General features: G+C 39.3%; 1 protein-coding gene across 2 annotated transcripts in view; it reads right to left on the reverse strand.

The window, feature by feature from the left end:
- LOC144091577 (partitioning defective 3 homolog) overlaps positions 1–22,264 on the reverse strand; it is a 179,810-nt gene that overhangs the window by 40,170 nt on the left and 117,376 nt on the right. Inside the window, exons 19-21 of one of the 2 annotated variants that reach the window (XM_077624043.1) lie at positions 21,263–21,496; positions 17,954–18,182; positions 3,218–3,346 (exon numbers count right to left, since the gene is read on the reverse strand). In XM_077624043.1, coding sequence (XP_077480169.1) covers positions 3,218–3,346; positions 17,954–18,182; positions 21,263–21,496 — 592 coding nt within the window. The remainder of the gene's footprint in view (positions 1–3,217; positions 3,347–17,953; positions 18,183–21,262; positions 21,497–22,264) is intronic. The other variant, XM_077624044.1, reaches the window with a different exon arrangement.

Raw genomic sequence — 22,264 nt, forward strand, 5'->3', positions numbered from 1 at the left:
TCAACTACACCCAGGGGAGTCGGGGTGAGCTAGTAAAAAGGTATTTTGTTCCTTTTTATTAGAAAATGTTGGCCAGTCCAAACAGTAGACAGACATGAGGTTGAGATTCTGCAGCCTTTATGTATTCCTCTGACTGCTATTTTTCATCTTGGACATGGAAAATTAACACAAGATTTAGATGAAAAGTATGTTGTTAAAGAAACTTGTAATAAAGAAAGAGTGTGACTGCTGTGAGAAAATAAGGGAAGAACAGTCCTCTCTGGTGGTCTGGTGGGAAAAGGGACAGCGAGAGTCAGAGTGGAGTGCATGCCACTGATTAGAAGCCAAGCAGAGCCAAGCAGATAAGAGTGAATGGACATCATAATCAGTCACTACAGAGAAAGACAGCGGATGTAGTTCACTTCAGGCATAAAATAAAGAGGGAACATTGTCAACTTGTCGTTAGGGTGCCCTCACTTTCCCCAGAAAAACAGACTCGGGGCAAACATGTGCAGAGATAAGTCAGAGACTGATAGAGACTTGAACAACAACGCCACACAAGCTCTCTTTCTCTCTGTTGTTCTCCCCTAAGGGCCCTGGCTCTTCCAACGCAGAAAAGGTCCAATCAGGCAGCTTGTTGTCTCCACACTTCTTGTTAATAGAAACCAATCAGATAAGCGTGTCTACAAGCATAAAAGCGGCCAGAGTGACGGCTGACGCTACTGGACTGAACAGATATATATCAGGCTAAATCCTGCAGGCTTAAGGCTTTCTATTGTGAGACTCCAAAGAGTTAAATAAGCACCACTATCAAGAGTGCGCCAGAAAATAGTAAAGCAAATGCTACTGATTGCCAGTTTTCATCAAGTTGATTGTACTGCAGAGTATTAATGTTTTAGGTCTCTTGATCGCACCACCTTCCATCTATAAGGAATGGTAAAATACAATACAAGCCCCGGGGGACGCCTTTCACTCTCTCATTTAATTAATCAATCAGGGGCTGGAGTCCATTTCGTTACCCCTGTATCATAATTCTTCATCTTACAAACTGTCTGAAGTCACAACCATTGGACTCCCGCCTGGTGGACTGCTCATTGGAACACACAGAAGTTCATTTCGAAAGTGTCAACTCAATTTAATCACTGCCCATAAATCAGAATTAGGGCTGCGGTAAATTTCAGGTCGCAATGGCCGAGCTGCTGAGATTAAGAATTACATGCGATAAAATATATAAACAATATACTCTGAAAATCTCAAAAGACAAATACCTGGTCCCTCTAAACATTAATATGTTCAATACGGACTTGACATAGCAGGTGGGATTATTATTAGCCCCTTTGATTTCCCTCAGGATTCCCTTTCCACTAAACATGGGACAATCCAGGCTGGTCTGAATGATAGAATTTGTAAGCAGGTACAAAAGAATGGAAGAATTGGGAACGGCTCCTAAGCAGGGAACTGGGACTAGAGCTCACACATGCAGTATGAATGAGAATGTGGTACAAGACAAAGAAACTGTATGACAGCAGTCAGGATTTAAACAGTGTGTGTCCATTTTATTGCAGGGAATTGCACTTATCTCAAGCATGCTGCGTGTCTTGTGTTGATCTTCCTACTTAGCATGATAGTCATTTTGGGAGGTGTTCAAAAGAGATAGTCCTGAATGGAGAGTTTCCATCTCCAGGGCCTGCCAGTCTCCAGTGCACACTGAGGAAAATGTGTTCGGCTCTCAGCCCAAAGGGGTTACACTGGTGACGGCAAAGACCTTCACTGCGTGTCTGAGCCAAATACCAGAGAAAGAAGTGCTAGCACTTTTTGTGCGAGGCCTCCAGATGTTTCATTCAGCAAAGAGGAGAGCCTTTGTGAGGCTCTGCATGTAAATGTGTGCACCACTTTTCTTTATTTTGACAGCCTTCCACTCTTCATTTTCTGAAAGTAGGAGTGATATCACATCCTATTGTTTCTATTCAATTAGCTGTTATTACCAGTGGCTGTTTGATCACTCAGTTCATTTAGTGGATGGAGAACAATGAGGCTGCAAGCTGTCTTTTCATCTAGTCTACATTAACATTATGCCCTCATGCTTGAGAATTCAGTAGGGCTCATCCAAAGGGGGTTAGGGGGGCCCTCTAAATCCTGTGGCTCTTCCTCTACACACCCCTATACTCGCTAACACAAAAATAAAATGACTGCATATAAAGGGATGGTTTATTCAAGAGCAATTAACAACATGCTGTAGGGAGAGACAAATGCAGAGCTACATTGATTTTGGTATTATAATCAGCACCACTCAATGCAGGAATGGAGCAGTGACATAGGTTCTCTAAATGGCAATAAAAAACAATTAACAGTGATGTGTAAACAAAAATTATGGAAATTGATTTTCCTTTTCTAAAAATGTTATTACACTATTAAAAATTAAAGGTACAAGGAGTTTATAAAATATTTGAATGACGTATTATGGTCTTTAACTAAAAAAAGCTAGCTGAACAAAAGTAGCGGTCACGTCATTATTTTTCTATAACCGACTGTTCATATTGTTTACATGCCCCATAAATTAATTAAATTAATCCCTTGTAGCTGGAGGGAATTATATAGACAGGCAATTGTGCTGGAGGGGCCCATTAATTCATTTACAATGACATTTACACAAGTGCTTTGTATAATATTAATTCATTCATTTATTTACCTTACCGCCTATCCTTGTAAGGGTTGCGGAGGTAGCCGGAGCCTATCCCTGCTGACTTCGGGCGAAAGGCAGACTACACCCTTGACTGGTCGCCAGTCAGCCGTGGGGGAACACAGGGAGACAAACGACCATTCACACTCACAATCATACCGCCAGCAGCGGGATTAGAAGCCTGCGCCTGCCCGCGCCGAAGTCAGGCAAGTGAACCACCACACCATCAGTCAGCGCTTTGTATAATAGCCGATCAAAATCTAAATTTATGATAATCAGTGCAGAGAAAGAAATGTCTCCATGGATTTTATTTTGAGGAAACATATGTTTCAGTTTCTGTTATTTAAAAAATGCTAAAGTTTTCAATGAATGCTTTCTATTCATTCATTTTCTGAGCCGCTTATCCTCACAAGGGTCGCCGGGGGTGCTGGAGCCTATCCCAGCCAACTAAGGGCACCAGGTGGGGGAAACCCTGAATTGGTGGCCAGCCAATCGCAGTGAATGTTTTCTAATTTCATTAGTATATTTATTTCAGGATTTAAGGAGGCCAGAACTCACCTCTCTTGTTCTAGCCTCATTCGCTGAGTTTCCTCTTCAGATGCCTGCACGTCTTCAGCTTTAGATTTACTGGAGACCCTCCTCTCCAATCTGTCTGCTGGTTGTTCATTATTGCGATTCTTTCCAAACCTAAGAAGAATAGTGAGCATGATTAATTTTTAGAATTTTCACAGTCACACATCAACCCCATCCAAGACAATTCAGGTTAAACTGCTCAGGAAGGAAATTAAAGTGTCAAATTGTCATACATTATAGGCTCGGTATGTACCAGGGGAGACAGCTGAGAACATAGTCTCCATGTTTTGTTGTGGAATTACTAGGTCGCCTCCCTGTGAGTATAATCAAAATGGATCAAGCTAAACATAAATGTGCTGAATACCTCTGAAGTCTAATTCCCAATGAGACAAAGTCGAACATTTCCAAAAATTAAAATAGCAAAAAACCCTCAGGCATCAATCCAGTCAGATTCCAGAGAACTGACAAACACAGATGAATCCAGAGAGAGTAAGTTCAAGAAACTACAGCAAATGAGGAGTGATGCAAGTTGAAGTGCAATGTTGCAAACTTTTACATTTTAATCACTGCAGTTACACACGGCTGGTGGTAAATCCACGACAGCTTTACAGTGAGGGGAAATAAGCTGAGCCGATGATCGTAAATTTCTCGGGTCAGCCAAGCTTGATGCTGCGAGAATAAACGGCAGACGAGAGACCTGCAGGCCAAAAATGATGAGGAATGGAAAATACAAGAATGCTGTTCTTGTGAGAAGGCATTGCAGAAAACCCCAAGCGTGGAGGCAATACAGAGGACCGTATATATTCAGGCTCATTGGATGGTACATGTTAACTCCCAACAATGCGCTTCGGTTGATATGTCAGATCAGATTTCATCTTAAAGCATTCACAAAGAATTTTGGAAGTGTGCCAAACTAATAACGAGACAGAGGCGTCAAGATAAGTAAGTGTGATATAATATAAAGCTGAGCAAAGGAGGACAGAAAAAGAAGAGGTTCAGTGTTGTTATGTTTTAAAAAGAAACAAAAACTAAGGAAAACAATGGTTATCTTAAAAAAAACTTCTAGTAGTTTCTGATTGGAGTAAAACAAAATGTGTACATTTTAGATAGGCTCATTAAATGTCTTTTATTATGCGCAAGGGACTAAAGATGGAAATTAGCCCTCGGCTACAATCTTACACATTTACATATACATGTTCATTCACATGAATAAGAATATGTTCATTAATGTCTTGTCCCTTATTAAAATAAATCTAACTCAAACATCAACTTGTTTATAGACAGAAAAAAGGATATTGTGGGGTAACATAAATTACTGATAGAACAGAATTATAAAATAAGTTAAAATGTGTAATTACAGAAAACACTGTAGTGTTCAAGCAGAAAGGTCATTTTAGTTGTGTAGCTAACATGTTTTATGTATTGATTTTTCCAAGTTTGGTTTTACCTCCCTTCTTATATGACACTCTGACCGTGACCGGACGTTTGGTCGCCCGGACGTTTGGTCGCCCAGACGTTTGGTCGCCCGGACGTTTGGTCGCCCGGGTGAATATAATTTTGAGAGCTGGTTTCAACAGTAGATATTTAGGTATTAAACTCTCTCTCTCTCATGAATATAATTTTGAGAGCTGGTTTCAACAGTAAACTCTCTGTCATGTTGTCAAATGTCCGGGCGACCAAACATCCGGGCGACCAAACGTCCGGGCGACCAAACGTCCGGGCGACCAAACGTCCGGGCGACCAAACGTCCGGGCGACCAAACGTCCGGGCGACCAAACGTCCGGGCGACCAAACGTCCGGGCGACCAAACGTCCAGGCGACCAAACGTCCAGGCGACCAAACGTCCAGGCGACCAAACGTCCGAGTACCCTCTTTGACAGCTTTAAGACTCACCTGAAGCTAAGAAAGATGATTGACTTTGGGCTTAACTAAGTGGATGTACGGCACTCATGAACTAAGAGAATGCTTATCCTCTTCTACATTTAACATTCTACATTTGAGACATATAAGACTAAAATGTCTTATCCTCGGAAATGGCTGCCATGTATTGGCCATATTTCCCAATGAACTAAAGTCTGATGGGAGATATTGTGCCTACACTCAGAGGAGGTCAAGGTGATAATGTTTGGGATTTCATCCCCAGACACAATCCATTACCTAATTAATTAATCAACAAATAGCTCCAGTAAGTAAGAGTCAATAATTTATCCTGACGGTGTCATCTATCATCTGAGCAGGTGACAGTTTCTGTGGTAACATCCAAAAAAGTCTACTTTCCATTTATCCTCTGAATCAACATCATTGCATTGGGCGATTTGTGAGTGTCAAAGATATTGACACGTTGGACAGAAGCGAGGCATCAGCAGCAATAAAATGAAAAGTTACCTCCCCTTTGCTGGTAGCCTGAAACATCCAAGTGAAAGACAGGCAATCTATCAACCTTTCCTTTTTCTATAATGTTTTTCCTGTTCACAGTAGCGAGGAGCTGGAACCTATCCCGGTTTACTTCAAGCAAATGCCAGATTACATCATGCACTGGTCTTTCAAGACAAGTAATAACATTTAGTTTAACTTCCACTACACATCGACTTCGACATCAAAGTCATAGTTCGACAGCCTTTTTCTATGTAGTTTAAAAAAAGAAAATGCAGGAGAGGAAGTACAATTATTTGGGTTAAACGGCACCAGGAGGAAAGTCACAATTCAGTCTTTTCTTTTTTCTTTCTTTCTTTTTTACTGCAACCGTAGCATTAATCAAGCTGTATTGACAGAGAAGTTGACAAGGCTTGATAATAGTATATTGATTGGTAGCTGAAATACACTGTTTGAATGACAATAGCGTGTTTCAACTTGACGAAAGGAGGCTGTGCATTTACATTTACTGGCAAATATTGTGCGTGCAACGCAGCAACTTTAAGAAAAAATTCCGAGCAAAATGACAGTTGAAGCTGGAGTAGTTCTGTGTGATGAGGTTGGGAAAAAAAATCAATCAATCAATTACTTCAAAAGGTTAAAATGAGATTTCTAACCATCAACACTATTCTGTACACGACATTTTTCAAGATATGGTCCTGTGTCCAAATTTACTAGCTTATTTTTGCCTAATGAAGTATAAAGCAGATGCAATGCCGCTTAATCGTCACTGTTAGAGATTAAATTTGCAAGTGGGCAATATTAATGATGTTTACAGTAGACTAAAAGCCCTCTCACACCCCTATTTTATCCATTCAAATAGACCATCACATCCTCATAAAGCTCTGATCTGCTCTTCTGCATGTGAGTAACTGTCCGTGGTGCTGGTTAATGATCCGTTCTTAAGCATCTATTTCACTGAGGCAAACAGCAGCTAACCGAAAGTGATGAATGTGCGCGTGCCGGCTTCTTCTCAAACAACAAAGAAAGATGGAGTGAGAAGCCTGCAACTGGATGCAAAGATAGCCACCATGTCGTTAGGAAACATGCACATTTGATCAGTGAGATAGCAGTGAAGTCAGATAGGCACAAGGAATATCTATGATCTGTAGGAGTCACCCACAAGCTGGAGCTATGCACCATTTATCACTGGTTGGCCTGATAATGTCCGAATGGCCATCAAGCCTCATTTGGACTGTATGCAATCTTGCACGTGTCAGTCATATCAAATAGATTCAAGGCTTTGATGGCGAGTAATGTGATGAAACCCAGGAATAAAATAAGAGGTTTCTATTTAAGTGTCATGTCACAGCAGCTCATGAAAAAAATATTGGCCTACTTCAAATATAGTCACACATTTGGTTTAGTTCGGCACTACGGGGTGAAGCTATGTGCCCTCAGGGAAAATACGTCATTAAGCGGTAATTCCACTCGATAAATCACAAAGCATTTATAACACTGGAGGTGGGATGCATCATTTCCATTGATTTAGAAGGTAATATTGGTTCAAGAGTAGGGTGAATATGGCAATGAAACATATTCGGCAGGGAATGGGGTTTCTTGTGGTGAGGTTTTAAAGTAGCATACGTAACTAAATATGCAAAATTCAGTCTCTGTATTTCAGAAAACAGTGAAGTCCAAATTTCTTACTGAGCCTGAGAAGTTATCTTAATAACTCAACCTTTGGATTTAGAAAGGTACAATTCAAACTCCGCTGCAGGCAAAATACATTTGCTGGTGGGATGTTAATAAGTGGAGTGGCTACAGGCACTGAAACCTTCCAAAAGCATCTTCTCATTCCTACATGAACCAAAGTCAAAAACATAAATACTTTCATTCAGATTAGCCAATATATTTGATGTAGTTAGGTCAGCTTTCCCATCCTTGACATGGTTATGCAGTGTTTACACCTTCCTTTCAGATGCAGTATTTAAAATCAAGATCAGCAATTACAATTTGCCTTATGTTAGATGAATCGCAATGCACATTAATCTATCTACAAAAATATTGAAATTTAAAAAATATTGTTTTTCCCCACAATCATCTAACTTTCCACTGAAATTCTAATTATTTCAAAAGGGTCTATATTTGCATGAACAATCAAATTTACCTATTTTTGCAACCATTAGTATACCTTTAATCCTTTCTTATTTTGCTGTCTGTTATCTTACTTTTTCCCAAAGAAAGAATATTGTTTATTTTTTAACTTAGTTACACAAAAACTATTTGAGGTTAGACTAGCAGTCTCAAATTTGTCATCAATTTCAGAGCGTTGGGTGTAAAATATTTGGCATCATCCATCAGTTGAAAAAGGAAGATGGGACTCAGAACGCGTGGAAAAACAGTATCCATCTACTGTATGCGAGTAAGTGACGAGAAGATGATTTCAAGGGCAGACATGGAAGAGTCATTTGGTTTCTGCTTGGCCAACCTGAAAGTTAATCTGAATCTTCCAGGCTGTAGCCTCTACAAGCATTTGAGGCATTTTTGCAGTGAGGGGTGAAAAGAGTCAACTTTACTTCTATTACTTTCTTCTCTGCGATTAGAAATTCATGTTAATATCTTACATACTCTCTCTCAGAAATATACTAATGCATATTTATTTATTCAACAGGTTGCTTGTTTTTTTAGTGTTGTAATTTCCAGATCAATATTTCTGGAACAATTTACATGATTTAATTGTATGAAAATAAAAGCACAAAGATTACAGTTCTTTCAAATGATGAAGCTCTTGTATTGGCTATCATTAATTTGCAAATAAAATTGGCGTTTTTTGAAGATAATGTTTTTTGGAGTCACTTGTATGACTACTGATGTGAATGAGAGCTGGCTAAATAGTGTTCTGGAATGGTATGAAAACAGCAGGGTGACATATAAGGAGAAGGGAGAATGCGATTCAAAATGCTTCATGCTGAGAATGTACTGCACCACGAAGGCATGACATGTATTTATTCATGATCAGGACAAGAAATAGCAGAAAGGATAGCACCGGGGGAAAAATCTTCAATCTCCCCAACATCAGGCAGCTGAGAAAATTTTTAGACTTAAAAAAAATCTATTTCCATATTCCTCTTTGTGTGTGCATGTGTGCGAGTGTGTATGTGTTTTTTAACATAAGTCATGAATACTAAGACATATACTTACAATAGAATGCTTGTATGGCATACAAACTTAGACTAACATGACTACAACTCTCTCTTCCTAATTGTTGCAATAATACGGTTATTTGTAAAGGCTGTGTTCTGGCATGGCAAAATTATTATTGTTTGTGCCATCATAAGAAAATAAACAGTTCTGCTAAGTTCTTCCCTTAATATGTCATTCATTCATGTTCTGTACAGCATATCCTCGTAAGGGTTGCAGGGGTTGCTGGACCCTATCCCAGCTGACTTCAGGCGAAAGGTCAAACACCCTAGAGTGGACACTAGTCAGCCGTAGGGCAAACAACGAAACAAATGACCACTACCAGCGGGAATCGAGCCTGTCTTGCCCACACCGATGTCAGGCGAGTGAACCACTACACCATCAGGCAGCTCCTTAATGTCTCTTTTTGTGCAATGGTGGTTGCACTCAAGATGGCCTTTGTCTTGTCATCACTACGCACATACAAGCACAATAGATGACTTGTGTTTTCCGTATTGTAAACAGCCTGCATAAAGCAAAAAGATGAAGCCTACTTCAACATAATTGCCTTTAATGTTTCTCATCAATCATAGATATGTGCACGGCTTATGTGTGTGTGTGTGAGTAGAAGAGTGTTTTGTGTATGCTTAGAGGAACATTTCAAATCCATGACACCTCCTGATTAAAGTCCCTCATTAAAACACAAATAAACATTCCAGATGTATTCACGCATCAATTTGTAAAGTGTGCCAGCACAGTGAGTGGGGCGGTTCTGAAGGACAATTTGCATGAAAACACCTTAGAGGAATATTCAAATTTGCTTTCCCAATGTGCATGCGTATTATGCCTAGGTACATTGATAACCAATAGAAACACAAATGCACACAATACTACACATCCATATACATAGACATTTGACTATAGTCATGTTTAACCAACCTAGTGACATCCTCACATATAAGATACAAGTCCAGAGACGAGAATAGGTGGGGGAGGAGGACAGTGTTATGGATTCATATTTGAGGAGCTGCAGTTGGCGGCTCAGTCTGTGACCCAGATACCAAGCAGCACACTGCATTCCTAATGGTCCATTTTGATCACTGACACTCTCGTTATCCTCAAGACGGCTACTGCTGCTCATCACAGGAGCAGAAAGTCTGGATTCAGCAGACACAGCAACCAAAGCATGCCTCGTTCTTTTGATGGCAACCCCAAAATGTGCATGTCTGTCACAAAGTGGGTTGTATACCTCACTACATTTGCATTCTGTAGAGCCTTTTTTGATTGTCTAAATATGTCAAACACTAAAAAAATAGGACAAACATTGTTTCACTTTTACCGCAACGTACGCACAGGAGACTGATAGAGCATCTAGTTGAAGGAAGTAAAAAAGAAACAAAACAAAAAAACAAGGAAAGTTAATCTTTTATTTTGCAGTACTTTTCAGTATTTGTTAAAGGACAACTATTGTTTTTATTTCCGCCTTTAATTAATTCCTGAATAAGTATATGTACAATAGATAGATGTACTAGTCAATTTTTATTTTTTGAATTTTTAAGATGAAAAATGCTCTGCTAAAAACCGTGAAGCGCATTTTTGTGGCATATTCTGACTTTGGAATGCAGGCATGGAAACACACTGGTCTAAATGTTGCATTTGAATGTGTCGAAGAGAGAAGACAGCAGAAGCACTGATCCGTGATATACATCCTCCCAACCTCTTACCCGTCATCCAGAGGGAGACGGGAGAGGTCTTTCTGTCAATGCCACAATGAATGTACAGGGCAGATGAGATGTGAGTAGGCGGGGAGGGATAAATATGTGTGGATATTGAGAGGAAAAAAGGTCTTGTGACAGTAATTGTGAGTAAAGTGAGGATGAGCAAGAGACGGAATCTGCAAAACTGCACCTTTCAAACAGGGTTTGATCAATAACCTAAGGCACATCCCGGTCAACTCGGCATCTAAAGTACAGTAGGATTTATTGATGAATATTCAGGCTAAAGATAAAGAGAAATGCATTGTTTTTCAGTGTCATAATTGTGAGTGTTTGTCTCTGCCTCTTCCTTGTATGTTGTTTGTTAGAATTATTATGGAATATTCTATATGTGTTGTAAGCATTTTTAATAAGTAATAAGGCATTTTAATTACTTTTGTATAAGACTGGGACAAACTCGAGGTCACCCCGCTGGCTCCAGCTTGTTGACATAACACCTCACCCTCCAAGGACTGTTTACTGGGAGATCTACGAAGGACTCATAAATTGTTTTGTCTGGGACACCGGCAGTTTACCTTATAAAGAAATTATTATGCTTATACTGCAAATTCTTACGCAGGTGTTTTTCTTTCAATGGCAATTGTTTAAATCAGATTACCTTTGAATGTTTTGGTTATGTGCCGCTAAATGTACCGAAGAGTATGCCGCTCGTCAGAATGCACTGGGGGCTAAGACGGTGTCACATTGCATCTCCTTGCAAGTTCGCCGCAGAGTTTGTTGAAAGATGTTTTTCCTTTTTTAATTAAATATTACTAATAATGATTTAAAAGGTTTGAATCATTATTCCAACATGTTAAAAAAGTAGAGTAGTATTTATGACAACCCTACAACTATATGGCAGACATGCATACATAAATTTCAGATGATCCATCAAGGACCTTCAGAACAAAGGCAGAATTTGTAATGCAATCAAAAAAAATCTCTCGGATTAGATTCTTGCAAAAAAAAGGCTGGTAGAATGGCAGAAAATGATGATCCATTACATGCCAAACAAGACCCTGACACAACACGAGCAGCACTGTATGGCTGCGTTTAATTGGGTGTCTTTGATGGAAATCTATGGCATAATCCAACATCGATTGATATTACCATTGTAATTCAAAAGCAATTTCCATGGCTTATTCTTTCTCCTGCGCACACTGTTATCTGCTCCCTCCCACTACCCATCTTGGTGCTTATATTTTGAGATGTACGCACACATCAGCAGGTGGGAAGTCATGGGATGGGAAAGGTCATTTCAGCCAAAGGCCCCTATTTCATTACATGCTAAGCCCCGTGGATAGGTGAGGAGACTAACAATGAGCTCTACAGTCGTATCGGTTTTATTTACCATGGAGGGTAACTTAATACATTGTCAAATGCACACATTTACTGATCGTTTATGTTCATCATTAAACATGTCGCCATCGGCAAAATAGAGGTTTGTGACAACACTAATGGTGGGAAACTTCACTTAATGCTAAAAGTCTAATATTTCCAGCCTTTATTTGTTTTGATTACTATGGTAGAAAGACGAAAAAAAGAACACCGTTTTTCACAAAATATGAACATGACCAGGATCTAAGACAACATAAATGTTGGTTAAATATCACCAAAGGGGTTGTGGTCAGTATTTAGCTAAAACTGTTCAAAAATTTCCTATTAAACAGCTTCGTTGAATGTGGATGTGATTGGATAAAATGGATGGAAGCAAGTTACCTGACTCCCCAAACCATTACTGACTATGGAAATTTCACCTTAGACTTTAAGCAGCGTGACTTTAGGGCAGCCTCAGCTTTCCCGGGGCCTTGCTTTCCAAATGAAATACAAAATGTATTTTCATCTGACGACAGGACTTGGAACCACTGGGCCACGACACGAAATAATTGGACTTTAGCTCAATATTCAATTTTTTTCCACATAGGTGGAGAATTTTCAGATCCCTCAGAAGAACATTTTTATCCAGGGATTTAAACCATCATCTATCTATTTTAGACTACACAAGTGTTTATGAAGGTTTTACAGAAGGTACATGTCACAGACAAACATTACATGTCATGGCCGATTATGAGTTGCATTGAGAGCAGAACAAATGTTGTTACTCAATGCAGTGCGAACCGAAGACACTTCACAACCATGACACAGGAATTCTGGTGTCCCAGAATTGTTTTTCCCCCCAATCTTCTTCAACGTTGCCAGGATTTGTTCCAAGCATTGCCCATTAGAGAACTGATCAAGTGCCTTCCAGTGACAAGATCAACTTTCCTGAAGTGTAATTACTGATTTAAAACATAATTAGACAACTTAAACCTGTACCTTGCTATGTGCCTCTGTTTATAACTAAGGTAGCAGAGGTCTTTTGTTACACCCCATTAGCAAACTTTTTAACAGACTCACAATCCATACCTTAATCTCCTTGCTATCTATGAATGAGGGTGAAGTCTACATTTAATTAGTATTTAATTTTTTCACTCTTTCAAAGGACAGGACAAGCTTCATGAGACAAAGTGCCTCCAATGCCATGGTTGATTAACAGATGCTCCGCTTGATTTTGAGATCAAGTAGGGTTAGGTTTTGCTCACTTGTTTCAAGAAATTGACACAAGAAAGTATAACTATGATTCTTATTTTACTAAAGCAGACCTTATCAAGAATACCAAAGAAAAAGTCTTGTACCACCAACTATGTATTGTGTATTTAGTATTTTTGCTATAACATCGAATCTTAGATGTCTGTTGAATTTTATATATTACTGTTAGCATGTATTTTAAAAAGAGAATAACTATGGTACATTAAGTGGGTCTACATGAGCTCCCAAGGGGCTTGTATCATTAGTAGGCATAGGCCTAACGGATTGGATGTGTGCACCACTACACTTAATTTGAGGTCTTTAATAACAGACTATGATGTCTAAGAGCCGTGAACATCAGCTCTTCGCCTGAGACATAGCACGAGAGACATCTCTGGATCTCATTTCAGGTTGACAAGATTTCAGATTCAATTAAATTTCTCTTGCAGCACCATCTCCCCTCACACACAAACGCCCCCAAGTTTCAAGGTCTCAATCTCAGTGCCGCATGATCATTCCAAACCTAATCACTGTGGGTTTGTCTGATGTATACCCATTGCTGCCCAATCTAATCCACATCAAATGGACAAGACATCAGAATAGAAAATGGGCAGCCATTCTTTCCATTTCTTCTGTCTTTCCTCATGGCCCAAGTTGTCAGCTTTCATTCTCGTGTGGTGGCTAAAGACACAGAGAGTTCCATCTTCCCCCTCCTTAATCCGATCATTTAATGTCTCCTCTTACATCTAAATGCTTTACCCCACTGGAGAACTAAAAGTGGTGTCCAGTTCTTTAAAGGCTGACACACAGCTGCTTCCAGGTTTATAATAAATCATCATTTCCTCTAAAAGTGATGCTACTAGACTATTTGCAAAAACTGTTTTGTCTCCTGAGCAGCGTCTTAAGTTACAAGAAGGGCAAAACAGTAATTGGATGTCTCACTCAGTCGACAATGGGGGAGAGAGGCTCCATCTATAGTCATTGCCAGAAGTTTGTAGAAAATTCTGCAACTGATTCTCAGACACCAGCCTAAGTTCTTGGCCTGTACTTGGTTTTTACTACACCTATAGAGTGAGGTGCTGCCAAAGAGGAAGAATTATAATTTTTGCCACTATAAAACTGAGCAGATGTTCCAAGTGGAGGTGGCTAATGGCTATATTTAACTCAACTGCATCATACAACTTGCATATGTGAATATGGGTTGAGGCAAACATGAGTGAGAGGGCGGAAAGTCATAATTTTAGCATGTGGGCTGGGAAGCTGGAAATGCAAGTCTCATGTCATTGTGCAAATGATCTAACTGGCTTACCGGGAATCTCCAATTCCCACCCACAAGAGCAGAAGTAGTCATATGGGATAACAACATGGAATGGTGAGGAAACATACTAACCAGTTATTCTCATCCTACACATAAGGCAGCCGCGCCTTTGTCGCATGGCATCTGTATTAAAGTCAATGAATTGCACTCGTGTAAGCCTGATTCCACACGGTATAAGAATAATAAACTAAATGATAGGCCTTTTACTCTATGTATCCCTTTCCCTGCTACACAACCATCTTCCAGCCTATTTCTGGGTAGCCTTGAGTGGGAATTCATCTGTTGGGAAGAGCAATCCGAGGAGCTCCCCCGGGGTGATGGAGGATGGGGAGGAAAGAGAGGATGGGGGTGCGCTGTTGTCACAGTAAGCTCCAGTGTTGGCTGATGGCTCGACGTCAGGCAGGGTACTTATCAGAGTGGCGACAAGGGCGGGGGCCGGGGCGCTCAGTATGTGTGTGTATGTGTGTGTCTATGGGTTTGACAATTGGTGAGGGTGATGCCAGATCCCATTAATCTGTCTTTTCATCTACACACAAGAGAAAACATGCCTCCCACACACACCAGAATTCCCAACCTTCTGAAAAATGCGCAATAATATGCAAAAGGGGTCCAGACTCCGATAAAAAAGCCTAAATTGCTTTGGAAGCTTTAATCCTTCCCTACAGGGAGACAGTTTCATGATGTCGTGACCATGCCCCTGTGAAACCTCCCTTCTTTTCTTACTGCCTTGTTCGGTTTTCTTTTTTCCCTCCTTTCCTTCTCTCTCTTGGTGCCCCAGTTCACTCCAGTGCACACACTCCCACTCGTACCCCTTCACACAACCCCCACTTCCTCACCCTGGCCATGCCTTTCAATATTGCAGCCTCCACCAGCTCATCTTCTTCACGCTACTTTATTCCAGCAGTGTTCTGCATTTGCATAACTCTTGTCCAAAACAATTTGGTGTTACATATAAATAAAAAGCTAAAGTGATGGAAACACATTCAAAAGAATACAACCCCCCCCCCCCCCCCCCCCAAAAAAAAATGACAGGAGAAAACAAAGACTGTATAGATGTCTTCCAAATGAATAAACCACCCCAGTCAAATGTACTCAATAAATTTGCATTTTTGCATTTTACCAATAATTTCAACAAAAATATATATTTTCAAATGTGTTGTTTCTATTTTCATGTTGATTCCTGCTAACCTCGAGGACACCCTGAATTGGTGGCCAGCCAATTGCAGGAGACAAGGGATGGACAACCATTCACGCTGACACTCATAGCTAGGGGGAATTTAGAGTGTCCAACCCCCCTAACATGCATGTTTTTGGAATGTGGGAGGAAACCAGAGTACCCAGAGAAAATCCACAGAATCCCGGGGAGAACATGCAAACTCCACACAGGAGGACTGACCTAGAACCATCAACCCCAAGCCGACCCACTAACCACTCATCCACCAGGCCGCGAATGGCAAGGCCAATACCTCAAAACTTTGTTTAAAATGCTAAGGAAAGCATCATTGTGAAACTCATCTGCACAGGGTCAAAGTGGCATTGTCATGCAATTTCGCGTAATGATGTTATGCCGAAATTGAGATTCTCAAGTACTGTCTAGTTATCAATTTAATACCCATCCGTACACACGAGGTCATGAAATAATGAGAATGTAGCTTTGATGAAGGAGGTCAGTCAGTCAGGAAAAGGGAAAAATGACACCTGATTAGCCATGCTGAAGTGAGTCTCACGGGCCAGACCAAGACATCACTGACATCCAGCAAGCTAGCATAGCCTAGGGCAAATATTCCAACAACTAAATAAATCTGATATAATTGGGATCTAATGATCACATGCTAACCCCAATATAGGACACGGATAATCTAATGTAAAAAATGTTCAGGAGTAATGCAGAACACTGTCTAAATGGCTGATAAATATCCAGTATTAGACCATCCTAGTTTCTCTTAGCCTATAATGCACTCCTAATCAGGTTGTTCATTAATCGCACATGGAATCCACGTGCATCTCTCTGTCCAAAGGCCGTGAATACAAATGAACGGAAAATGCAGCATCAATACAGGACTCCTTGAAAACCCCTTCATCAAGGAATAGTAAGAAGAAACTTGCATGGGAGAGGAAGGTAGGGATAAAGAGTGACAGAGATAAAGCCACCGAGACATGCATTACAGAGGATTAACCTCATCAGAATGTCTTTTTGATGTTTGGATACAACAGAGAAGTGCTCACATGCGAAACTTGCTAATGTCTAGCGAGTGTGTCATCGGTAAGCCTGGGAGTGTTGAATTTATACACTGGCAAGACAAAGTCTTAGTGAGGCAAAGAATCTAAAATTACCGCCAGGGATTAGCCTATAGTTTATCTAAATTGCTCCCATCATATACAATTGTCGTCTTTTCCTCCCTGTGGGATGGCAGGAGTAAAACATAAAAAAGAAGAAATAAAACAGTGCTGCAGTGCAGTGAGAAATGACAAAAGATTTTGAGCAAAAATGAGGGTCAAAAGAGAGATGATAGTTCATGAGGGTTTTTTTTTCCGCTTCCTAGCATTCAGCCGTTAAATGCATAGGGACAAGATGATGGTGTATATGGAGAGTTACGCTAAACCCACTGTGTGCCAAATCTTAAATAGATGTGGCACTCAAAGATAATGAGGTGTGATGAAGAAGTCACACAGGCCATGTGGAGGGGTCACATGCTCCCATGAAATTCTCTAAATAGCCACATATCAGGCTATCAAAAAAGGTTTGCCTAAACCTACCCTTAAATAATCTCACACACTAGCATAAAACAGAAAATAAGAAACCCCATGGCATGCCTCGATTTTGACCCCAAAACATACTTTGTTGTCTTTATTGTTTATTGTGATATGATACGCCAGCTAATCTCATTAAATTAATCCACACCTGACCAATTTAAGGCAAATTCTAGCAGCCTATCCACTGGAAATTAATGCCCTTAAAGTGTTCAGAATCTTTGATGTATATTGACCAGCATCCCCTGCAATTTTTTAAGTAGTTGACCATTGCTCTAATTTTAGCACTGAAAGTAAAACCTTATTGACCAATTTGACCTTTAATGCATCAATGTACAAATGAGGTCAGTTACTATTTCCAATCATGATTAAAAATATATATGGATATATAAATAATAGAGGGGCAACAATTTAACACCAATTACCGGTCATTGAAGTTTAACGAAATAGCAACTACATTCAATACAAGTAACGCTCTTCAACAAAAACTCAAGTTTGTTTAGCCATTTGGAGCCACAAATGGTTATGCATGAATAAAACATGTTAGCCTTATTAAAGAATATCTTTCAATTGTGCCAGAGGCTTTTAAAGTCCATATCACCCACCCTTCACCTTCTCCTTGCAACTTACAAGGTTCAAGGAGAAGCAAGACTAATTAACACTCCAATGCTGAAGACATACCGAACAATTCAGTATGATCTTGTGGTGAATGCGTTCAGAAGCATTATAAGGGGAGTAAAAAGCAACTGGCACTCAAGGCAACATAAGTGGTAGTAATGATCTTATATATCTTACCTGAACATATCACCGAGGCCCTTTAGCATGCCTTTCTTTGGTTTGTTTTTGTCCTTGTCTTTCTCCTTCTCTTTATCTCTTTCTGGCTTCTTCTTTTCAACCTTGTCCAGATCTTTCAACTTGTCATCTCGCGAGCTGTTGCCGTTGAGACTGGGGCCAATGAAGAGGTCACCACTGGCAGACATTGAATCATGACCCGATCGGGAACTTCCCTCGGTGTCCTCGTCCACTTGAGGGACAACATAGAAGGAAAGATAAAGAAACATTGTTAGAGATGGACAGATCGGTGACGCAACTGAAATAAAAAAAAGCATGAATACCACCTTGTTTTGGGTGGGTGCGCCTGTAAATGATGTAACAAAACAGAGAGTTCACAGTTTATGAAGCAACTGAGCCACCCATCTGTTTATTTTCTCTATCATTCATTCCTATTAGATGTAAGCTGGCAGGTACACTACACCGCAGTGTAGGAAATTTGAGTGTGATTTTCTCAGCTTCATTACAAGTGTGCATACAACATTTAATATTTGGGATGCGGCTTGGATTGACTTCAAAACCGCCTTACGGTTGAAGTAATCTTATGATCGGATAATTTTACAATCGTTTTCCCATTGTTTCATGCATTATTGCCTGAAAATAAGTGTTTGGCATGGGGGAAGTTATTATTTTTTGTGGTTTGTGGTTAGGTTGGAAAATACTCCAAACCACAAGAGTGAGGAGAATCAGTTAGCTACTCTGAGTCTCATACTTGGGGTAAACTTTGTGTACACCCAAGTTTAGATACATTATGTTGTGATATAACCTTAAACATCTTGACAAATTGAATCAGCCACACTCCAGAGTATCTCAGATGGTTGACACCTTTGAGAAAAAACACACAGAGTACCACTGACTAATTGAAGTTGAATAAATTTAAAGCTGTAGTCAGCTGAACCTTGAGTAAGGTTTGCTCAAATTCTGATTCAAATATATGCCTTCTGGACCTTTTCATCCCGGCAGCCTACTTCACATAAATTATATGATCGAGATCTGCTCTAGTCATGTGGATCGGTTTCGTAATTTACATCTGAGTCTAATTCAGACCCAGACATCAAATGGAATCCAAACTCCTGAGGTGATATAGGGTTGATTAAACTAAAAGTTCCCATCACATCTAATAAGAAGTGATGTGCAAAATGTAATTAATCTGTCAGTAATTATTAATATACCGTAAGTAATTTTGAAAAAAGGCTCCAAGGGATCTTAATTGCAAATACGGTATAATCGCAAAATCCTATCTTCTTTCTCTCTAAGATGTGAGGTATATTTTTTCATGATGCAACTTTTTATGCTATCAAAGTTGTGATAATGGTTGAGTGAGATATGACCAACTTTATGGAAAGACGAATGAGAGAAAGTAATTAAAAAGAAAGATGGACTAAGCGGTGCAGTAAGTTAATGTCGGTAAGGGATTTACTGCACATGATATTGAAACAGTAAATATATAAAAATGAATTTGAATGTGTATTCTTAACTCATGGTATATAAATGGAGTTCCATTTGTACAGCGCCTTTCCACCTTCAACACTTTGACATTATATCATATCCTCATGAGTCAATCAGGCATTACCAGTTAGGCATCGGCTTAGTTATTTCAAAGATTATGATTAGCTGGCATGCTAATACTACTGCAGCACAATGATAGCCAAATGTATCATCCTGAGAACTGCGGGTGGCATTACCATGTGTATCTGCAAGGGCATGAATATTAAATGGATATATATTCTTGATCTGAGGATTTACAACAATTTCCAAGTAGCTCTAAAAGGCCAACCAGGGAAAGGTAATCTTATACATGCCCTAATAATTCAGCACCATATATGAAATCACATGAGTTTTCAAATTCAAAAATAGCAAAATTCCTCAAATACATGAACAGGTAAAGCCTTCCTCAAAATGTAATAGGTTTGAGAAGAAAAGACCTGACAGACAGCCCCAACTATCAAAGGAAGCGTTGATAAAAGTGTCAACAGATAATTTGCAGGGACAGGAAACCACTGGAATCATTTTGTACCACTTTGTGAAACTTCTGTGCTTTGAAAAATCAAGAACATTCAAGCTAGACTGACAGTTGAAGCTATGACAGACAAGTACAATGTCTTATTACAGCACCCGGTTTTTGGACAAAAGTACAGATTTTCTTTTCTAGTGCTTTTTGTAATTTATCTTCAGAGGGCAAAGAGCAAGTAGGACAAGGAGGAGTACATTTTGCCGAGCAAGATATCTTACGGGGACGTAAGAGTAGCCAAATTTTTATTTTATTTAAAGACTTAGAGCAAAGGACAGGGGCATCTAACCGACCAACTTTGACTATTAACCTCAGTGACGAGCACAAACTGGCTGCTTTTATCTAAATTGAAAAACAGAGTTATTTGAATATCATGTGGGGAGGGGTGGTGGATGCAATAAACCACAGCGGCGGAAATCGCCTCCTTTCCTCATTTTTCTTTGCTGAGATAAGACTGTATTTAGTGGCTCTCCGACAGAGCTTATGAGAACAAAGCATTTCAAGCAAATAATTCCCTCCTTTAAAAATGATTCCCCCATTCTTGTTTAATGGAATCTTTCGTTAGATAGAAATGTATATATTGGAATTACTCTTATGGTGCTGCAGTATTATTATTACCTGTTAGAAAAAGACATCTATCTCACGCTGCCAACCACATACTTTTGCATCATCAAACAGCAGGGAGAAATGAATTTATATTTTCAGTCATTTAAAAGATGGAATGAGAGTTTTTTCCCCCGTTCATAATAATAAGTAAATTGGGATTGAAGTTATTTTAATGAATACAATCTGAGAAAATTAACACAAATATCTAAATTTTTAACAGATGCTAACTAAATCAAAATTCTTATTTGATTATTTTTGGGGGTGTTGGAAAAAATGATAATGCATTCTCTTAGATTTGTATTACATAAAAACTAGTGACACACCAAAATTAAACTGCATTTCTTAAATTAAAAATGGTTGGTTGTATCATTTTGGAAATATGCTAAATGTGCATAGTTTAAAATTATTTAAAAAAGTTATATATATATGTACTGTATAGTTCAGTATAAATAAATTGGGGTTTAAATTATTTTATTGGCTCCTGTGTCCAATTCATACGATTACAATAAATTAAGAACCAGATCTGAAATTCTAATCAATTAAACGTGAGTCAATATCATTATTTGATTATTTTGTGGCATGTTGAACAAGATGATGATGCATTATACAAAACAAAGCCATGGTGAATGGTGAGCACTGCATGTGGAAATACTTACATGTATCCATGCTGTTTTCTTCCTCGGGTTCATTTACACTCGGTTTGTCGTAGGACTTGTCGATTGCTGCTCTGAAACTCTCATTGCAACCTCGGCCCCTGATGATTCGTGAGCGTGGCCTGTTGACATTGATCTCGCCATTTCGTGTTGCTGCAGCAAGTGCCGTGTGGAGGCTTTCAAGGGAACTGGACTTTTTGAGACCCAGCAAGGGGCCCACATTTTGTCCTGAAGAGCCTGTGGAAATATAAAAAAAATAATGTCAGTAAGAGGTAACAGCTAATGGTGTGACAAACAGCTCCAAGAAAGCAGTGTAAAGCCTCCCACAAAGTCTGAAAGCCAGTGTAAAAAAAGGAAATTGTTTCCTATTGTGCACAATTAGCATTAAAAAAACATGTTCCGGGGAAAAAAGAAACAGCCGAAATACAATCTTATTCTGCAGTTGAATGTTGTTGTTGTTTCTTTAATGAAGATGGTATACAAAATACATACACATATAATTATTGTATTATGCTTATAGAAAACCTTTCACAAAGGAATGTTTTTATTTTTATCATTTTTATTATTACTGCTATTTGTTTAGACTTTTTAAGTGAAACTCAACGGAGGCTGTGGCATGTCAATAAAGGGAATTGGCAAAATTAAGGTCTTTGAGGTCACAAGGGACTCCCCTTCTTCTGCTTCATCTACTAGCAATGAACCTAAATGAAGTGTGAGTTATGTTTTTCCATTCATTGCACTTATAGATCTACTGCCAACTAAGTCAAATAGGCTAAAAAGGTTAACTCTCATCCACTGGAGTCTAGGTTCCAGACTGGTAAATGCAGTGTCATGAGTATTAAACTCAAAATGTTATCAATACCAGTAAACATAAAGCAGGACCCAATACCGAGAGCACATTAGAAATAACTAACCAATCCTGTTATGCAGTAGGGAAGAGCTTACTCATGCATCTTTGAGCAGGCTCAAACAATAAAATACGATTGTAATGTGTGCTAAAAATGC

This window comes from Stigmatopora argus, chromosome 17 (genome assembly GCF_051989625.1).
Source record: "Stigmatopora argus isolate UIUO_Sarg chromosome 17, RoL_Sarg_1.0, whole genome shotgun sequence".
Lineage (NCBI taxonomy): Eukaryota > Metazoa > Chordata > Actinopteri > Syngnathiformes > Syngnathidae > Stigmatopora > Stigmatopora argus.